The sequence below is a fragment of the Phoca vitulina genome, unplaced genomic scaffold, assembly GCF_004348235.1.
Source record: "Phoca vitulina isolate PV1807 unplaced genomic scaffold, GSC_HSeal_1.0 scaffold40, whole genome shotgun sequence".
Lineage (NCBI taxonomy): Eukaryota > Metazoa > Chordata > Mammalia > Carnivora > Phocidae > Phoca > Phoca vitulina.
In genome coordinates, this window is record NW_022589743.1 from 24,267,379 (window position 1) to 24,286,922 (window position 19,544).

Below are 19,544 nucleotides of genomic sequence, written 5' to 3' on the forward strand. Positions count from 1 at the left end.
CATGCTTGAGTTTAGTTTATTCTTTTTCTGGCTTCTTATGGTGGAAGCTTAGATAATTGATTTTGGACCTTTTTTCTTAAAGCATTTTATTTTTTTATTTTTTATTTTTTTAAGATTTTATTTATTTATTTGACAGAGAGAGACACAGCGAGAGAGGGAACACAAGCAGGGGGAGTGGGAGAGGGAGAAGCAGGCTTCCCGCGGAGCAGGGAGCCCGATGCGGGGCTTGACCCCAGGACCCTGGATCATGACCTGAGCCGAAGGCAGACAGACACTCAACGACTGAGCCACCCAGGCGCCCCTTCTTTAAGCATTTAAAGCTTTAATTTTCCCTCTAAGCATTTCTCTAGTGAGTCCCATACATTTAGATAGATTGTATTTTCATTTTCATTCTTTTAATAATACTTTCTATTTTCTCTTGTGATTTCTTTGCAACAGATGGGTTATTTAGAAGTTTATTGTTTACAGGGTGCCTTGCCGGCTCAATAGGTAGAGCATGCGACTCTTGATCTCTGAGTTGGAGTTCAAGCCCCAAGTTGGGTATAGAGATTACTTAAAAAAAAAAAAAAGAGTTTACTGTTTAATTTCCAAGTATTTGGAAGTTTTCTAGATATCCTATTGTTAGGATTTTTAGTTTAATTCCAGTGTGGTCAAATAACATACTCTCTGAATTCAGTCTTTTAACATGTATTGAGACTTGTTTTATTTCCCAGCATATGGAATCTTGATGAAAATGTTATAGGTGCACTTAAAAGACTGTGTATTCTGCAATTGTTAGATTATCTAATTAGGTCAAGTTGGTTGATAGTTTAATCTTTCATATTGTTCTACGTATTTTTTTGTCTATTTGCCCTATCATTAACTGAAAGAAGAGTGTTGAAACCACCAATTATAATGGTGAACTTCTCTATTTCTCCTTTTAATTCTGTAGGTTTTTGCTTCATGTATTTTGAAACTTTGTTATTAGGTGCATACATTTATCATTGTGTCTTCTTCAGGAATCAACCCCATTATTATGAAATATCCTTTTTTATCTCTGGTATTATTCCTTGTCCTGAAGCCTTCTTTGCCTGCCAGTAATAATACATCTTTTTTCAATGTTTCATTTTTAACCTGTCTCTCTATATTTGAAGTACATTTCTTGTAGACAGCACATAGTTGGATCTTATTCATTCTGATAGTTTCTGCCTTTTAATTGGAGTACTTGAACCATTTACGCTTAATATAGTTACATGTTTAGGTTTAAATTTTTCATTTTGCTACTTTTCCCATCTGTTTGTTGTTGTTGTTGTTGTTTAGCTTTTCCTGACTTCTGGATTGAGTATTTTTTATGATTTGAATTTATTTCCACTATTGATTTATTAGCTGTATTCTTTGCTTTACTTTTTAAAGGATTGCTTTAGAGCACTTCATCTTAGTTCGGACTACTATTATAAAATAGACTGGGTGGTGCAAACAACAGATTTAGTTCTCATAGAGGCCAGGAAATCTGAGATTGAGGTGCCAGCAGATTCAGTTCTGGATGAGGGCTGTGTTCCTGGCTGGAAGCTGCCATCTCACTGTGTGCTCACGTGACTGCATCTTTGTGGGAAGAGAGAACTCTGCTGTCTGTTCCTCCTCTAAGGGCAATAGTTCTGATATGGAGTCTTCATCCTCATGACCTTGTTACAACTAAGTACCTCCAGGGGTGCCTGGGTGGCTCAGATGGTTAAGCGTCTGCCTTCGGCTCAGGTCATGATCCCAGGGTCCTGGGATCGAGTCCCACATCGGGCTCCTGGCTCAGTGGGGAGCCTGCTTCTCTCTCTGCCTGCCCCTCCCCCTTCTTGTACTCTCCCTCTCTCTCTCTCTGGCAAATAAATAAATAAAATCTTTAAAAAAAAAAAAAATCTAAGTACCTCCAAAGGCTCCCATCACACTGGGGGTTAGGGCTTCAACATATGAATTGGGGGAGGGGAGATACAAATATTTAGTCTAAAACGCGGTGGTTCTCTCTCTCTCTCTCTTTTTTATTAAGTACGGTGGATACACAACATTATCTTAGTTTCAGATGTATAACACAGCAATTGGACAACTCTGTATGTTATGCTACACTCAACATCAAACATTTTGATCTTAGAATACTCTTTTTATTTAAACGTTTTATCTATTTATTTAGAGACAGAGAGTGAGCGTGTCCTCAAGCAGGGTGAGGGACAGAGGGAGAGCATCTCAAGCAGACTCCATGCCCAGTGCCCCATGCCCCGTGCCCCTGAGCCTGACGCAGGCCTGAGATCATGACCTGAGCCAAAATCAAGAGCTTGACAGACTGAGCCACTCAGGCACCCCGATCTTAGAATACTCTTAAAAAATCATTGCCCCTCTACCCCCAAGAACTTTTTTTTTTGTGAGATATCTACCTTACCATATTTGAAATTATAACAGATATTTTATAAAAATATTTATACATTTAAGATTATAATAAGCTGCTAACATAAATGTTTTGTGAAAAACAGCTATATATTTCAAAACAAATAGAAAATTGATATTTTACATTTTTGCACATTGCTTTAGCATCTGGCTTTAGAAGATATGGCAGCTAGATTTTCATATCAGCTTCTGCATTTGGTATATTGATATTTTTTGGGGGGGTGATCTATATAAAGGAAATCTGGCCTCAGGTATGTAGTTGGAAAAAGAGGGAGTATTTTAATATTTCAGGCTTCTTTTTTTGATCCTTGTGATATTGTAATATTGTAATATAATAAGAAACATATATTTAGTCTTGGGGCACCTGAGTGGCGTAGTCAGTTGAGCATCCGACTCTTGGTTTCAGCTCACGTCATGATCTCAGGGTCCTGGGATCAAGCCCCACGTCCAGCTCTGCACTCAGTGCAGAGTCTGCTTGAGATTCTCTCTCCCATTCCCTCTACCCCTCCCACTCATGCTAATGTGCGCACGCACACGCGCTCTCTCTCTCAAATAAATAAATCTTAAAAAAAAGGAAAGGGTTGGAACTTTCAACCCTAAACTCCCCCCTGCCCTGCCACTGTCCCCCAGAGAGTCAGGAGATTGATCTAGTCACCAATGGCCAGTGATTTAATCAATCGTGCCTATGTAATGGGACCTTCAGAAAGCCCCTAAACAGCAGGAATCAGAGAGCTTCCAGGTTGGTGAACACATCTACATGCCAGGAGGGTCACATACCCCAAACTCCACACAGGGACAGAAATTCCTATGCTCAGTATCCTTCCAGACCTTGCCCTATGTACCTCTTCATCTGGTGGTTCATTTGTATCCTTTATAATATCTTTTATAATAAACCAGTAAAGTGATTCCCTGAGTTCTTTGAGCCTGAGGAGGGGGTCATAGGAACCCCCAATTTGTAGGCAAGTAAGGCAGAAGTGTGGGCATCCTAAGGACCCACTACTTGAGGTTGGTATCTGAAGTAAGCAAGGGAGGTCTTGTGGGACTGAGCCTCTAACCTATGGGGTCTACACTAATTCTAGTGTCAGAATTGATTTGTAGGACACCCACTTGGTGTCTACAGAGAGTTGCTTCATGTGGAAAACCCACACATACGGTGTCAGAAATGGTTATGAATAGATAAAGCTTTTCTCTAATACTATATCAAACTCAACAAATGGTAGTTTCTTAAAGGTTAGTTGGAATGTAAAATTGGTCTATCTTGGGGCACCTGGGAGGCTCAGTCGATTAAGCATCTGCCTTCTGCTCAGGTCATGATCCCAGGGATCTAGCCCTGTGTTGGGCTCCCTGATCAGCAGGGAGTCTGCTTCTCCCTCTCCTTCTGCCCCTCCTCCCGCTCATGCTTGCTCTCTATCGCTCTCTCAAATTAAAAAAAAAAGAATTGGTCTGTCTTGCATTTTGAATGGATCTTTTGCCTATGCATTATTCATAATGTCATGCATTGGTCATTTGGAAAATGCTGGCTCATTGCATTATGCAGATCTTCCAAATATTGGTATGTTTCATTATATAACAAAAATTCATGTTTATTAATCTCACTAATCAGAAAAGTTTGTAAGCATTGAGAAGCTGTAAAGCTCATTGTTGGCGAATAGAAGTTTTCAAAAGTTCTGATTTTCACTAAAAAACCCTTGTATAATTGGCGGTAACTTTCGTTTTCCTTGAAAACAGGTTCATCTTATTTTTGAGAAAATATTTACTAAATTCTGAAGTTTGAATAACCAGTCTGTCATTTTTTTTTTTTTTTTTTTTAAAGATTTTATTTATTTATTTGAGAGAGAGAGAATGAGAGACAGAGAGCATGAGAGGGAGGAGGGTCAGAGGGAGAAGCAGACTCCCTGCCGAGCAGGGAGCCTGATGCGGGACTCGATCCCGGGACTCCAGGATCATGACCTGAGCCGAAGGCAGTCGCTTAACCAACTGAGCCACCCAGGCGTCCCAACCAGCCTGTCATTTGGCCTTGCAAGTAAAAATGGTGTTGTGTAAAAAAGCAGTTGGTTCAACTCACAACTCAACTGCACAAATGCTTTTCCTTGGAGTGACAGCCAGTACTCCAGTGTGCAGTGAAAGTACTTTTTGCCTACTTCCCATACTGTTACATAGAGTATTTTAAAATTTCTTTAAAGAATAGTAAGTTGTGGGGCACCTGGGTGGTGCAGTTGGTTAAGTGTCTGACTCTTGGTTTCGGCTCAGGTCATGAGATCGAGCCCTGTGTTGGGCTCCACACTCAGCTTGGAATCTGCTTGAGAACCTCTCCCTCTGCCCCTCCCACCATGCATGCGTGCCTGTGCACGCTCGCGTTCTCTCTCAAATAAATAAATAAATCTTAAAAAAGAATATTGAGTTGTTTTGGCAGACTGTTAATTTACTTGCAAATCAGCTGATCCCTCAGAGACTGGAATGGGTCTAGAATAGCTTTTACTTTGGTCTAGTTTAGTTCTGTTTCTAAAGCATGCCCTTTCTGGGATTTTCTGCTGAATGCAGCAGATGTTTATTGAGTTTTCTGTCTTCAGGCTGGTTAGAACTCATCTGTATTCCAGCCTGTGTGAGCTCCACTAATTTTTCAGTTTATAGCTCTCTAATATTTACTCTTTGCCTGGCCTTGTAGAATCTCATTCTGTGTATGCACAACTCAGAATTCAGCCAGAGACTCAAAGGAATCCCTGTGTAGGTTATTGAAGCTCTTTCTCTGTGTAGCTCCCTCATCTCTGGTACTCTGCATCCATGAAATCCAGCTAACTCACCTCCCTGAACTCTGATCTGTGCTCAGTAGGGCTACCACGTTCTTCTTGGGCTCCCTCGTCCATGCTGTGGTCTAGAAGTGCCTCTGTGCCAAAAGCCAGGATGATCATGGGGTTCCCGTCATTTCAGTGATCAGTCTTTCTCTACCTGTTGTCCTGTATTGGAAAACAGTTATATATTTTTGTCCAGTTTTTTAGTTGGTGGTTGGAAGAGCTAGTCTGGTACCATTTATTTCATTTTTTTTAAAAAGATTTTATTTATTTATTTGACAGAGAGACAGCGAGAGAGGGAATATAAGCAGGGAGAGTGGGAGAGGGAGAAGCAGGCCCCCTGCCGAGCAGGGAGCCTGATGTGGGGCTCGATCCCAGGACCCTGGGATCATGACCTGAGCCGAAGGCAGACGCTTGACGACTGAGCCAACCAGGCGCCCCTGTACCATTTATTTCAGCATGGGCAAAATTAGAGGCCAGAGAACCAGTCTTCACTGCTGTTAGTTTTTCTGATGGTTACCTTTATTGAGAGAGAGAAAGAGAGAGAGCGCATGTAGAAGAGTGGGGAGGAGGGGCAGAGGGAGAGGGAAACCTAAGCAGACTCTGTGCTGAGTGAGGAGCCCCACGCAGGGCCTGATCCCAAGACCCCGAGATCGTGACCCAAGCCCTGAGCTGAAACCAAGAGCCTGATGTTTAAGGGGCTGCGCTATCCAGGCACCCCCTGATGGTTACCTTTAAATGATGGCTTTTTAAACACAAACTAAAAGCCTGATTGATATTCTGGTGTTTTTTGGTTTTTTGGTTTTTTTAGATATTATTATTTGGGGGGTAGGGGCAGAGGGAGAAGGAAAAGGGGAGAGAATCTTAGTGCAGAGCCTGATGTAGGGCTCCATCTCCCAACCCTGAGATCACGACCTGAGCCAAAGTCAAGAGTCAGATGCTTAACTAACTGAGCCACCCAGGCGCCCCTTTTTTTAGATATTATTTTCATAATTGCTAATAGAGTCAAGAGTTTTAAAATTTAAAAGGTGTAAAAAGAAGATTCAGTATGAGGTCTGCCTCCCACATGTGGCCCCCACTCCTCAGTTCTCTCACAAGAGGCAACCAGTATTATATAAACATCTTTTTTTTTTTTTAAGATTTTATTTATTTATTTGACAGAGAGAGACACAGCGAAAGAGGGAACACAAGCAGGGGGAGTGGGAGAGGGAGAAGCAGGCTTCCCGCAGAGCAGGGAGCCCGATGTGGGGCCCGATCCCAGGACCCTGGGATCATGACCTGAGCCAAAGGCGGACACTCAATGACTGAGCCACTCAGGCGCCCCTATAAACATCTTTTTAAGGCTGCATGATACTCTAAGGATTTACTGTACTTATCTAATTCTCTATTAATGGGCACTATAGTCAAATTAATGCACTGTTCTGAATAATGAGTACATATGTGAAGCCTTTATTTTGGATGTATTAAGTATATCCTTGTTGGTAAGCATGTATACCACTTTTTTTTTTTTTTAATTAATTTATTTGACAGAGAGTGACACAGCGAGAGAGGGAACACAAGCAGGGGGAGTGGGAGAGGGAGAAGCAGGCCTCCTGCCGAGCAGGGAGCCTGGTGCGGGGCTCGATCCCAGGACCCTGGGATCATGACCTGAGCCGAAGGCAGCCGCTTAACGACTGAGCCACCCATGCACCCCGCATGTATCCCACTTTTATGATTTTATGATTTGTCTATAGTGATAAAACTTAAACTGGATTTTCAAATGATAAGCTCCAAAAAGCCTCTTTAATAATGTTATCTGTAGTTTATTCCAAATACCAAACTGTAAAAATATGTCAGATTTTGGTCATGATTTGAATGTGTATCTCATTCTGTTTTTACTCTTTCAGGTCATAATGCAACAAGGAGATACATCCATAAAACCCATCCTCCAAGTCATCGTGAGTACCTTCGAATATTTTATGTCACACATTTTAAAAACTTTTATGTAATTACAAATTACATTTGATGAAGCACACACAGATTCATCCACTTTAAGGAATTCTCTCCCTCATCCCAAAAAATAGGCCAGTCTTGTTGTAACCCTAAGAGAGGAAGCAGGCCTTTTTTTTCCCCCCCAATATTATGCTAGCCAAAGGCTTTGCCTTTCTGTTCTTTCCACAATTGATGGATACTGTAGTGCTACCCATCATTACCACTGCCTCCTTTTCTTCCTGCCCTGAGGTTTGTCTTGCTCAAATCTGCCTTACGTGGGCCTGCAGTGAACATATCTGCTTAAAATTCTTCATTAACCCTATCATTCATTTATAGGGTTCTCAAATTTTAGTGGGAATTTAAAAAATGCATAGAAGCAGCATCCTGGATCATACCTGCAGATTCTGAGTCATAGGCCTAATGATCTCCCTGTTACTCCCAAACTCACCGCCACTCATCTTAAAGCTCTGTTTATGTACTTTACTTCCTTTGGAGAACTGCTTCTGATTTCCTTCAAGTTGTGATAAACGTCTTGGCTGTGTCCCCATGTCATGTGCATAACTCTCTATGTCTCTTTGCCTCTGTCTCCACCTCATTTGTAAGCCCCTTCAGGGCAAGGATATTTTTTTTCCATTTTCTATTTTTAGCATGTTTTCTATGTAGCTCCTTATATATATTAGGTGCCTTGTCGTATCTTTTTTAAAATTAATTTTTAATCAAATTTGAGTTGAGAGAGAACAGAAGAGAATTGAAACTCATTTTATTCTCAACTATGTTGTGTTTAATAATGTTAATACAGAGACGGTGTTTGGAAAATCATCAAATCCAATTTTCTTTTGCTTAGATTTAGGTGTCAAGAGAATGGGCGAGCAGTTCAGTGTTTGTTGAACTAATGGCAAACCCACTCTCCTGCCACTTAAGTTTACTTATCCCTGAGACTGGGAAGACAACCCGACTAATGAATCAAGTTTTCTATCCTAGAACATCCGTCCCATTATTACAGGGAATAGTCCACCCCGTTATCGACTGCTTATGAGTGATGGATTGAACACTCTATCCTGTAAGTATGGTGTATAAATCTAGGAATTTGCATTTAAATAATAAAAGAACACCCAGCACTTTGATTGCAATAATTTGGGGCATTTTGGAAATGTACATTTGCTTGGCCGTGCACTTCATTCACCCAGAATTACGGCTGGCAGAGAGCATTCTTTTTTTTTTTTTTAAAGATGTTATTTATTTATTTATTTATTTATTTGACAGAGACAGAGACAGCGAGAGCAGGAACACAAGCGGGGGAGTGGGAGAGGGAGAAGCAGCCTTCCCGCTGAGCAGGGAGCCCGATGTGGGACTCGATCCCAGGAATCTGGGATCATGACCTGCGCCGAAGGCAGCCGCTTAACAACTGAGCCACCCAGGCGCCGGGCAGAGAGCATTCTAACAATAGACTAGATCTAGTGGAAAGCTGCCACTTGGCTTAATTAATTTTCTCTAACTGGTGCTCTGTTTTCTTTGATTAATTTCCCTCAGGATGGTATTGACATTTAGTGAATATAATGGGTTAGCTGTCCTATACTTGCCTTTTGGGGGATTTATTTCTGTGTTGTAAACTTTACAAGGGAGAAAGAGAATTTGCAGAATATTGCTTGCTATCTCTAGTCACAAGGTGAAGAACATAGAAAAGACTTTTTAGTCTTTGTCATGAAACCTGAATGATGGAAAAAATTATTTTGGGCACTTTAAGAAATACATTTCAAAGTACCAGCAGATGTTTAACGCAGTAAATTATATTGTTTTTCACTATGCAGAATCTGAGTCGTTTTAATTTCGGAAACATATTCAAGGCATTGTTTTCCTTTGCTAGTCCAGGTGTGATCAACTTTCAGATTGTCATGACTGAAATGTTGTGGGGACTAAAGTAATCTCTGTGCTTTTCAGCTTTCATGTTGGCAACACAGTTGAACCCTCTGGTTGAGGAAGAACAATTGTCTAACAATTGTATTTGCCAGATTAACCGATTCATTGTTAACACTCTGAAAGATGGAAGGTATGTGGTGTTTTTCTTTGTTTTGGGGGGTTTTCTTTGGTTTTATTGTGTTGTAGAATGGGGACTAATTTTTCAACAGAGAAATCCATTGGATGCCAAAATTCATGTAGGAATCAAAGACGATGATGAGCTTTCAGCTAAGAATTTACATGAGATTTGAACTCGGGTGACTAAAACATGGCACCAGAGGAAGAGAAATATGGAAACAGATTGGAAATTTCAAAGCAGGAGATTAAAGCAGAATGCAGAACTTTTATTTCTAATTTCTTCAGAAGCACTGTTTTTAAGATTCTCTTTTGAAGTATGTGTTAATGAAAAGGGGTTACTTATAAGAGCAGAACTGATGTAATTAATTATGTAAGGCTGCCCCCTTTTTGCCATCTTGAATGTTTCATGGTAAACTTTATTCAGCCTATATAGAGTATGCTGAGTACTGACAGATGCTACACGCTCGAGGTGCAGTGGTGAGCAGCACTGTTATTCCTGGGTAACTGTTGCTAAAATAGGACATTTTTTGTTGGGGAGAGGCTTTTAAGCTTTTTATTTCCAATCACAGAACACATGGGAAACAAATGTAGCGAGCATTCCCCTCTTAATAAGGGTATGCCAGTGTATGTTACAGTATTATCTGTAGTTTTGCTTTATATTTGTTTGCTGTATCATTGTCCTTCTTTTAACTTTCAGCTTCTCTGTTCTTAACCTTGGATGTCTTTTACAAACAGCATATGATTTTAGAAATCAGTTTGAGATTTAGTTGGTGAGTTTATGCTGCTTAATTTATTATTGATTTTTTTTTCTAATTTTTGTGTTTTTACCATGTTTTTGCTTTATTTTTTCTTGCCTTGGATTGATTTTTTCCTTAAATTTTTTTCCTCTACTGGTTTGAAATATATTTGTGCTGTGTTTTTGTTTGTTTTGTTTTGTTTTGTTGATATTCTCACATTTAAAAAACCCCATATGTGAATTAACAGATGTTCTAAAATAGGTCTGTATTTTTACAATCCTCTCAAATAAAGCAAAGGTCTCAAAATGGTCAATGTTCAGTGTTTTAGCTCAACTTTGTTTTTATTTCCTTGAATTAGTATATTCTCTATATAGACAGCAATTACTTAGACTTACGCATAGAGTCTCCCTTTCTCTCCTTTATCACACTCCTTTCTTTTTAGTTCAGTTCTCATTTTCCTGAAGAGTATCTTTTAGCAGCTCTTTTTTTTTTTTTTTTTTAAAGATTTTATTTATTTATTTGACAGAGAGAGACAACAGTGAGAGAGGGAACACAAGCAGGGGGAATGGGAGAGGGAGAGGCAGGCTCCCAGCTGAGCAGGGAGCCTGATGCGGGGCTTGATCCCAGCACCCTGGGATCACGACCTGAGCCGAAGGCAGACGCTTAACCGACTGAGCCACCCAGGCACCCAGATCTGCCTTCCTCTTACAGGGATACATGTGGTTGCTTTTAGGGCCTAGCAGAGGATCCAGGATAATCTTGACATTTCAGTCCTTAACTTAATCACATTTGAAAAGTCCCTTGTTGTCCCATTCACAGGTTCCAGGGGTTAGGAGGTGGATATCTTCTGGGGGCCATTCAGTCTACCACAGATGCTGAAACGGGTGAAGTTTGCAGAGTAACAAGTTATTTATGGAGTTAAAGTTCCTACCCACAACATAATTACTAATTGTAAAAGGAGCAGAGACAACTTTATAGTGGAGGAACCTGGCAGACAGCACCTTACTGCAGTGATTAGGGTTAACATTACCAGCAATGGGACAAATAGAAAATGTGTATTTATTACCTGATAGGATGCAATGAGAAGAACACAGCATCACTAATATTATACTTTTGCCAAGGATGCATACTCTGTATCTAATCATGAGGAGGCCTCAGGTAAAGTAAGGGACATTCTACAAAGTAAGTGACCTCTGATTTCTTTCTTTCTTTCTTTCTTTGTTTCTTTCTCTCTCTCTCTCTTTCTTTCTTTTTCTTTCTTTCAAGATTTATTTACTTATTTGAGAGAGAGAATATGAGCCAGGGAGGGAGCAGACTCCCCGCTGAACATGGAGCCCAACATGGGGCGTGATCCCAGGACTCCGAGATAACGACCTGAGCTGAAATCAGGAGTCGGACGTTTAACTGAGTCACCCAGGCGTCTCAGTGACCTTTAATTTTCAAATCTCAAGCATGAAAGTAAAAAAGTTGTGTACACTGAGAGACTGTTCCAGATTGAAGGAGTCTTGAGAGATTGGTAATTAAATATAACAAGTGATCCTGTACTAGATCTTTTTTGCTAATGAGGACATCATTTAGATAGTTGATGAAACTTGAATAGGTTCTGTGGATTAAATGGAAAAATTCTTTGGTTATGTTTCAGGTTCAGTGACTTAACCAGGCTGTGTCTTAACGTCAATTGTTATTACCATTTTTTTTTTCCTGGTATATGGTATCCCTTTCAGTCTGCAGATTCTATTCCTTAATGCTATTTTCTGTTTCATTTGAGCTTTAATTTTTACTTATATTGTGGATAACTGTCCTCCCTTTGTGTCTTCAGTTTGCTTTAGTCTTTTTTTCTAATGCATACATTGGATTAAGTCAAGATTTTCCAACATAATAGTAGTTCAGTTTTTGCCTTTCTGCTGGTGTTTTTTGATGTTTATAATGTTTAAGTGTTAGATGTATAATGGTATTACTTTTGTTCTATTTTTGTCATAACTTCTCAAGCTCCCTTTTTCTTTTTTCTTTTTTTAATGTTTTATTTATTTATTCATGAGAGTCAGAGAGAGAGAGAGAGGCAGAGGTAGAGGGAGAAGCAGGCTCCCCGCTCAGCAGGGAGCCCGATGCGGGACTCGATTCCAGGACCCCCGGGATCACGACCCGAGCTGAAGGCAGACGCTTAACCATCTGAGCCACCCAGGCACCCCTCAAGCTCCCTTTTTCTTCTCAATCTCTTGTTTTATCTCATCTTTTGAGTTTTATTTTATTAAATTCTTAGTCTTATTTCTCAAACCACTCTTGGAAAGTATTATTCCCTTTCTTGGCTTATGCATTCTTCTAGATCGGATTCTTTAATTGTCTCTGCCTTCTTTGTTCCTTTTATTTTTATACACTTTTATATGTTACATTGTTGCTGTGTCATTTGTTTTTATCTTGTTCATGCTTGATGTGGATAGTTCTGTCAGACTTCATATTTGCTCTGACATAGTTTAGCCTAGGTACATCTCCTTGCCAACCTTCCCACATGGGACCTGTTATCTTCCACTCCAGGCTACCTTTGAGTGCTTGAGTGGTGCTTTCTATCCATTTTCCTGTCTTCTAAGGTATGGTTATGGGAGAGGGTGGAGAGCTTTGCTCGCCTGTCGGGTACAAAAACTTAGGCTTCATTCTCCAATCAGGGATAGAATTTCACTCCCATGGGCTTTGTTTTATTCTACCACCTCAGAATGGTGGCATGTCTTGTATTCTTTCTTACTTCTGTTGAGAACCTGTGTATGTATGTACAAGTTTATTTACCCTTTACTTTTTTGATGGTCATTTAGACTTATTCCAAACGGCTTCAGCATTCATTCTTGCACGTTTATCTTTATGTGCTTATGGTATTATTTCTGAAGAGCAGATTCCTTGAATTAGTATCGTGGGGATCAAAGGACATGTCTTACAGAAAATCTACAAGTTAATATACTCATTAACTTTGTGTAAGAGTGCTTGTTTCTGAATAAGCAAATCCAAAGAAACAGATTAGTGGTTCCCCAGGGGTGGGGAAGTGGAGTGGCATGTGTGTGATATCTCAAAAAGCTGATATTTAAAACAAAACAAAACAAAACTTTCTCCTTAACCTTGTTAACATACTGGATACTACTAATTTTTATGAATAATTGTTAATCATCATAATTTTAATTTATATTTCCCTAGTGATGTAAAGTGTCTTTTTATTTTATTTATTTATTTGTTTTTTAAAAGATTTTATTTATTTATTTGACAGAGGAAGACACAGCGAGAGAGGGAACACAAGCAGGGGGATTGGAAGAGGGAGAAGCAGGCTTCCCACAGAGCAGGGAGCCCGATGTGGGGCTTGATCCCAGGACCCTGAGATCATGACCTGAGCCGAAAGCAGACGCTTAACAACTGAGCCACCCAGGCGCCCCTAAAGTGTCTATTTATATACTCGTTGACTGTAGTTCTTTTTTTTTTTTTTTTAAGATTTTATTGATTTATTTGAGAGGGGAGAGAGAGAGAGCACAGAGGGAGAGTGAGAGGGAGAAGCAGACTCCCCACTGAGCGCAGAGCCCAACATGGGGCTCCATCCCAGGACCCTGAGATCATGACCTGACCCAAAATCAAGAGTTGGATGGTTAACCAACTGAGCCACCCAGGCGGCCCTGATATAGTCACATTGTTTTAGCAACCTTGCAAAATTCATTTAGTATTTCTTTTTTTGTTTGTTTCAAATTTTTATTTAAATTCTGGGTGCCTCATGAAGGGGGAGAAATCGGAGGGGGAGAAGAACCATGAGAGACGATGGACTCTGAAAAACAAACTGAGGGTTCTAGAGGGGAGGGGGGTGGGAGGATGGGTTAGCCTGGTGATGGGTATTGAGGTGGGCACGTTCTGCATGGAGCACTGGGTGTTATGCACAAACAATGAATCATGGAACACTATATCTAAAACTAATGATGTAATGTATGGGGATTAACATAACAATAAAAAAAATAAATTCTGGGTGCCTCAGTCAATTAAGTGCTGGCCTTCACCTCAGGTCATGGTCCTAGGGTCCTGGGATCAAGCCCTGCGTGGGGCTCTCTGCTCAGCAGGGAGTCTGCTTCTCCCTCTCCCTCTGTCCCTCCCCCTTAATCGCGCTCGCTCTCTCTCTCTCGGTCTCAAATAAATAAAATAAATAAATTCATTCTAGTTAGTTAACATGTAGTGTATACTGGCTTCAGGAGTAGAATTTAGTGATTCATCACTTACATGTAACACCTAGTGCTCATCCTCCTTAATGCCCACCCCCCACCTACCTCCCTCCTTCTACCTTCAGTTTGTTCTCTCTACTTAAGAGTCTCTTATGGTTTGCTTCCTTCTCTTTTTTTCTTTTTTCTTTTCCATATGTCCATCTGTTTTGTTTCTTAAATTCCACATATGAGTGAAGTCATATGGTGTTTTCTTTCTCTGACTGACTTATTTAGCATAATACACTCTAGCTCCATCTACATCTTTGCAAATGGCAAGATTTCATTCTTTTTGATGGCTGAGTAATATTTCATTGTGTGTATATACCACATCTTTATCCATTCATCAGTTGATGGACATTTGGGCTCTTTCCATAGTTTGGCTATTGTTGATAATGGTCAGTGCCATAGTTTTGTTTTGTTTTGTTTTTAGTAACAGCTTTATTGAGATATAATTCACAGTCAGCTATAATTCATCCATTTAAAGTGTAAAATGGTTTTTTAATATATTGACAGAGTTGTTCAGTCATTACCACAATTAATTTTAGAATATTTCATCATCCCCAAAATAAACCCTGTACCCTTCAGCTATCACCTCTAAACTCCCCATTCTTTCTAGCCCTAGACAACTACTAATCTATTTTCTGTCTCTCTAGATTGCTTATTCTAGACATTTCATATGAACGAAATCATAAAATGTGTGGTCCCTCGTGACTTGCCCCTTTGACGTAGCATAATGTTTTCAAGGTTTATCCATGTTCTGGCATCTGCCAGTACTTCATTCCTTTGTATGGCCAAATAATATTCTGTTGTATGAGTATGTCACATTTTGTTTATCCATTTGTTTGGACATTTGGGTTTCTATCTTTTTGCTATTAAGAATAACGCTGTGGACATTTGGGTATAAGTTTATGTGTGGACATCTTCCATTTTATATATGTATATATTTAGGAGTGGAATTGTGGGTCATATATATGGTAACTTTAAGATTAAATTTCTTTTTTTTTTTAAGTTTTTATTTATTTATTTATTTGACAGAGAGAGACACAGCGAGAGAGGGAACACAAGCAGGGGGAGTGGGAGAGGGAGAAACAGGGTTCCCGCTGAGCAGGGAGCCTGATGTGGGGCTCGATCCCAGGACCCTGGGATCATGACCTGAGCCGAAGGCAGACACTTAACAACTGAGCCACCCAGGCGCCCCTAAGATTAAATTTCTGAAGGAGTACCAGACTATTTTCCAAAGTGGCTACCAATTTATATTCCCACTAGCAATGTATGAGGGTTCCAGTTTCTTCATGTTCTCACCAACATAGGTAATTAAATCTGTCGTAGTATTTTCAGTTAAAGTGTCATCTGTAGAATAGTTTAGTAATTTACAGGTGAGGTCTTCTTTTACCATTTTCCCCCAGAATTTTCTTGGCAGCTCTTCTCTTTATTCTTCCATATGAATTCCAGAGTTATATAGTCAAGTTGAAGAAAATAGAAGTCTCACTGGAATGCAAGGAATTGCATTAAATTTATATAGTATTTGATACTAAGTCATTGCATTCAAGAATATGGTATGGAGGGGTGCCTGGGTGGCTCAGTGGGTTAAGCGACTACCTTCGACTTAGGTCATGATCCTGGAGTCCTGGGATCGAGTCCTGCATCAGGCTCCCTGCTTGGTGGGGAGCCTGCTTCTCCCTCTCCCTCTGCCTGCCGCTCCCCTTGCTTGTGTGAGCTCTCTCTGTTAAATGAATAAATAAAATCTTAAAAAAAAAAAAAAGAATATGGTATGAGAACTGAGGGTTGCTGGAGGGGAGTTGGGTGGGGGGATGGGATAAATGAGTGATGGGCATTAAAGAGAGACTGGATGTAATGAGCACTGGGTGTTATATGCAACTGATGAATCACTAAATTCTACCCCTGAAACTAGTAATACGGTATATGTTAATTAAATTGAACTTAAATAAAAAATCTAAAAAAATATATGGTATATGACTTCCCATATATCCCAATATCCAGCTTCAAATTATCACCTGATACAGATCTTATTTATACTGTATCCCTTCTATGTCTACCCTCTTCTATAATTTTGAAGCAAGTCTCAGACATTGTATTATTTCATCCATAAATATCTTAGTATATATCTTTAGAAGATAACATTTTTATTTATTTATTTTATTTAATCTAATCATTTTTCTAAAGTAGTCTCCATGCTTAAAGTCACAGCCCTGAGATTAAGAGTCATATGCTTTATTGACTGAGCCAGCCAGGCACCCAAAAGATAACTCTTTTTTTTTTTTTTTTAAATACCATTTTACACCTGAAATATTAAATATCCTGTCAGCGTTCTGTTTCCAGCTATTTGTGTGTGTGTATGTGTGTGTGTGTGAGAGAGAGAGAGAGAGAGAATTTTATCTGAATCAGGATCCAAAATAAAGTTCACACTGTAATAGGTTGATACTTCTTTTAAGTCTCTTTGTATCTGGGGGCGCCTGGGTGGCTCAGTTGGTTGGGCGTCTGCCTTCGGCTCGGGTCATGATCCCAGAGTCCTGGGATCGAGTCCTGCGTCGGACTCCCTGCTCTTCGGGGAGTCTGCTTTCCTCTCTGCCCCTCCCTCCACTCGTTCTCTCAATCTCTCTCTCAAATAAATAAGAAAAAAGTCTATTTGTCTCTGTAGGTTCCTCCAGTATATCTTTTTTCACCCTTACTGTTTGTTTTTGTAGTTTCAAGTTTTTGCTTAAATTCCAGTTAGTTAACACTTTACTGTTTATTTGTTAAAGAAGCCAGGTCAGGGCACCTTGGTGTCTCAATCAGTTAAGCGTCTGCCTTTGGCTCAGGACATGATCCCAAAGTCCTGGGCTTAAACCCCACATTGGGCTCCCTGCTCCATGGGGAGTCTGCTTCTCTCTCTCTCTCTCTGTCAAATAAATAAATAAAATCTTTAAAAAAAAAAAAAAAATTAAAAAAAGAAACCAGGTCATTTGCCCTTTAGCCTCATGCAGTTTCCCATAGTCTGGATTTTGCTGATTGTATCTCTGTAAAGTTGTAATGTGTCCCTGTCATCTGTGTTTTCTGTAAGTAGATATTGGTATGTTCCTTTGATATGCTGCTGGATTCATCTCGCTAATGTTTTATGTAGGATATATATATTAAAAGATAAAATTAATTTTTTGAGCCTATTTTCTCTTAGATTTTGCTATTTAGCCAATGCTAAATGATTGATAAGCCTGGAGTAATTTGGATAATTTTGGAAGGTAGTTAAATATCTACCACTAAATTTCTATCAGGTAGTTTTTATAGGGAATCTATATCTAATTGTCAGGAATAGATAGTTTCAAGCTTCTTTTATTAAAGTAATATAACTTTGATATGAAAGCCTGATAAAGGTAGCACAAACTCATCAGTTATATATAAAAACTCAAAATATAGCAATCAGACCATTTGAAGAATACAACATGGTGAAGTTGCGTTTGTTATTGCTTAAATATTGCTCCAGGGGTGCCTGGTTGGCTCAGTTGGTTGAGTGTCTGACTCTTGATTTTGGCTTGGATCATGGTCTTGGGGTTGTGGGATTGGGCCCCAAATCGGGCTCCGTGCTTGGTGCAGAATCTGCTTGAGATTCTCTCTTTCCCTGTCCTGCCCTTCCCCCTGCTTGCGCACACGCTCTCTCTGTCTCTCAAAGAAATAAATAAAATCCTAAAAATATATTGCTTTAAACCATCCACTTCTTTTTATCACCATTGCCATGACCCTAATAGAGGCTACCATCTTTTGGTCTCCCTGCTTCCAGTGTGTTCCCCTCAAATTCCTTCTTCAAGTTTCAGTTCTTTTTCAAATACACATGTGATCATGACATTCTCATTCAAGTATGTATTGAACAATAGCTGTGGATACCTGGAGGCCACCTATTCTCATTGAAAGTGCTATCTGGTAGGAGAGATCGATAATAATGAAATGAAGAGTGTATAAAATATATATAAATGAATAGTTAAATGATGAACACAATTAAAATCTATGTTCATAATTCTGTATTAATGTATATTAAACCTGAGAGAAGTGATGTGAAGGAAAGAAGTCATGGCTGTAGAGAAAAGTATAACAGAAACCCAGTCTAAACTAAAGATGAAGGAAGTGTCTCTTGAAGAAGTGATGTTTGAAATGAGAGCAAAATGAGTACTAGCTGAGGGCAGAATAAGAGAAGGCCATACCAGTCAGTGAGCAGCAGGTACAAAGGCTTTGTGGCAGGAGAGAGCATGGCACATACCAGGAACTGAAAGCAGACAGAATGGCCGGAGAGCAGAGCATCTCAGGGAAGTGGTATGAGATGAGCTGGAGAGAGATTGGCAAGGCCAGACCACACAGAGCCTTGTAGGCTGTGTGTGAAAGGTCTTAGTTTTGGCCTAAGGTTCTTGGGAAGTTATTGAAAGGTTTTAATCAGAGTTAAAGGTAGATGAAAGAACTGTAAGTTGTTAGATAATAATTATATTAAAAAATAGCTACAGGCGTAATGTTTTTCACTGGGAAAAGGTAATTGTTTAGGTAAGTATACGTTTCTGAAAACAGATCATCTTTTGTTGTGCCATATATTATTGTGTTTAGTAATCTAAATTCTGATCGTGTCATTTGCTCCTTGAAGATATGGTTTGTGGTAAGGACACTGCATTTTAATTAAAGGACTAGATGGAAAATGAAAACCCTGCAATCATAAAAAGCCTTGATAATGATGCAGTGAAAGATTAAGGGAAATATTTACATAGGAATTGATATCATATCTTTCTCAAGTTATTCAGTAATGAAAACCCGTTGACAAACGGAAATAGTTTTATCAAAATGATTATGGGGGAAAGCTTTTTTTAAGTAGCTTGTCATTTGAAGGGCTTCTGAATTGATTTTTTCTAACTTGTTTCTATTTCTTTGCCTTCACAGGAGAGTAGTTATTTTGATGGAGTTAGACATTTTGAAATCTGCTGAAGCAGTTGGATTAAAGATTGGCAATCCCGTGCCCTATAATGAAGGTAAAAGACTTTTTTTATAGGTTGTAGCTCTCAATTGAATACCTCTTTATAGATCCAGAATTCTACCTTTTGGGTTCAGTTTGGTTTGTTGGTCTTACCAAGACTAGTGATTTGGGGGTTTAGGAACCAGGTTAATCTTTCAGGGTTTTCAGCGCTAAAGAAATGATGGTAGGACTCTGAAGGAAAACCCTCTTCTCTGTTTTTCTCTGCATACAACTTCTTCCATACTTTTGGCTTATCTGTCACCAGAAGTATGGGGTTTATCCTACACTAAGCAATTCTCTAATTCTCCATGGACACTGGCTGGTTGTCCTACGATTCAGTTTAGTTCTGATGCTATCTATCTGAAGTTAGCATCAGATTCCTTAGGTAAAGACTGAGTCCCACAAGGCTGCC

At 39.6% G+C, this 19,544-nt stretch overlaps 1 protein-coding gene across 1 annotated transcript in view; it reads left to right on the forward strand.

The window, feature by feature from the left end:
* The window catches only part of RPA1 (replication protein A1), a 72,086-nt gene that overhangs the window by 7,480 nt on the left and 45,062 nt on the right, over nucleotides 1-19,544 (forward strand). Inside the window, exons 2-5 of the mRNA XM_032428726.1 lie at nucleotides 7,082-7,132; nucleotides 8,148-8,226; nucleotides 9,105-9,213; nucleotides 19,060-19,148. Of these exons, the coding sequence (XP_032284617.1) occupies nucleotides 7,082-7,132; nucleotides 8,148-8,226; nucleotides 9,105-9,213; nucleotides 19,060-19,148 (328 nt within the window). The remainder of the gene's footprint in view (nucleotides 1-7,081; nucleotides 7,133-8,147; nucleotides 8,227-9,104; nucleotides 9,214-19,059; nucleotides 19,149-19,544) is intronic.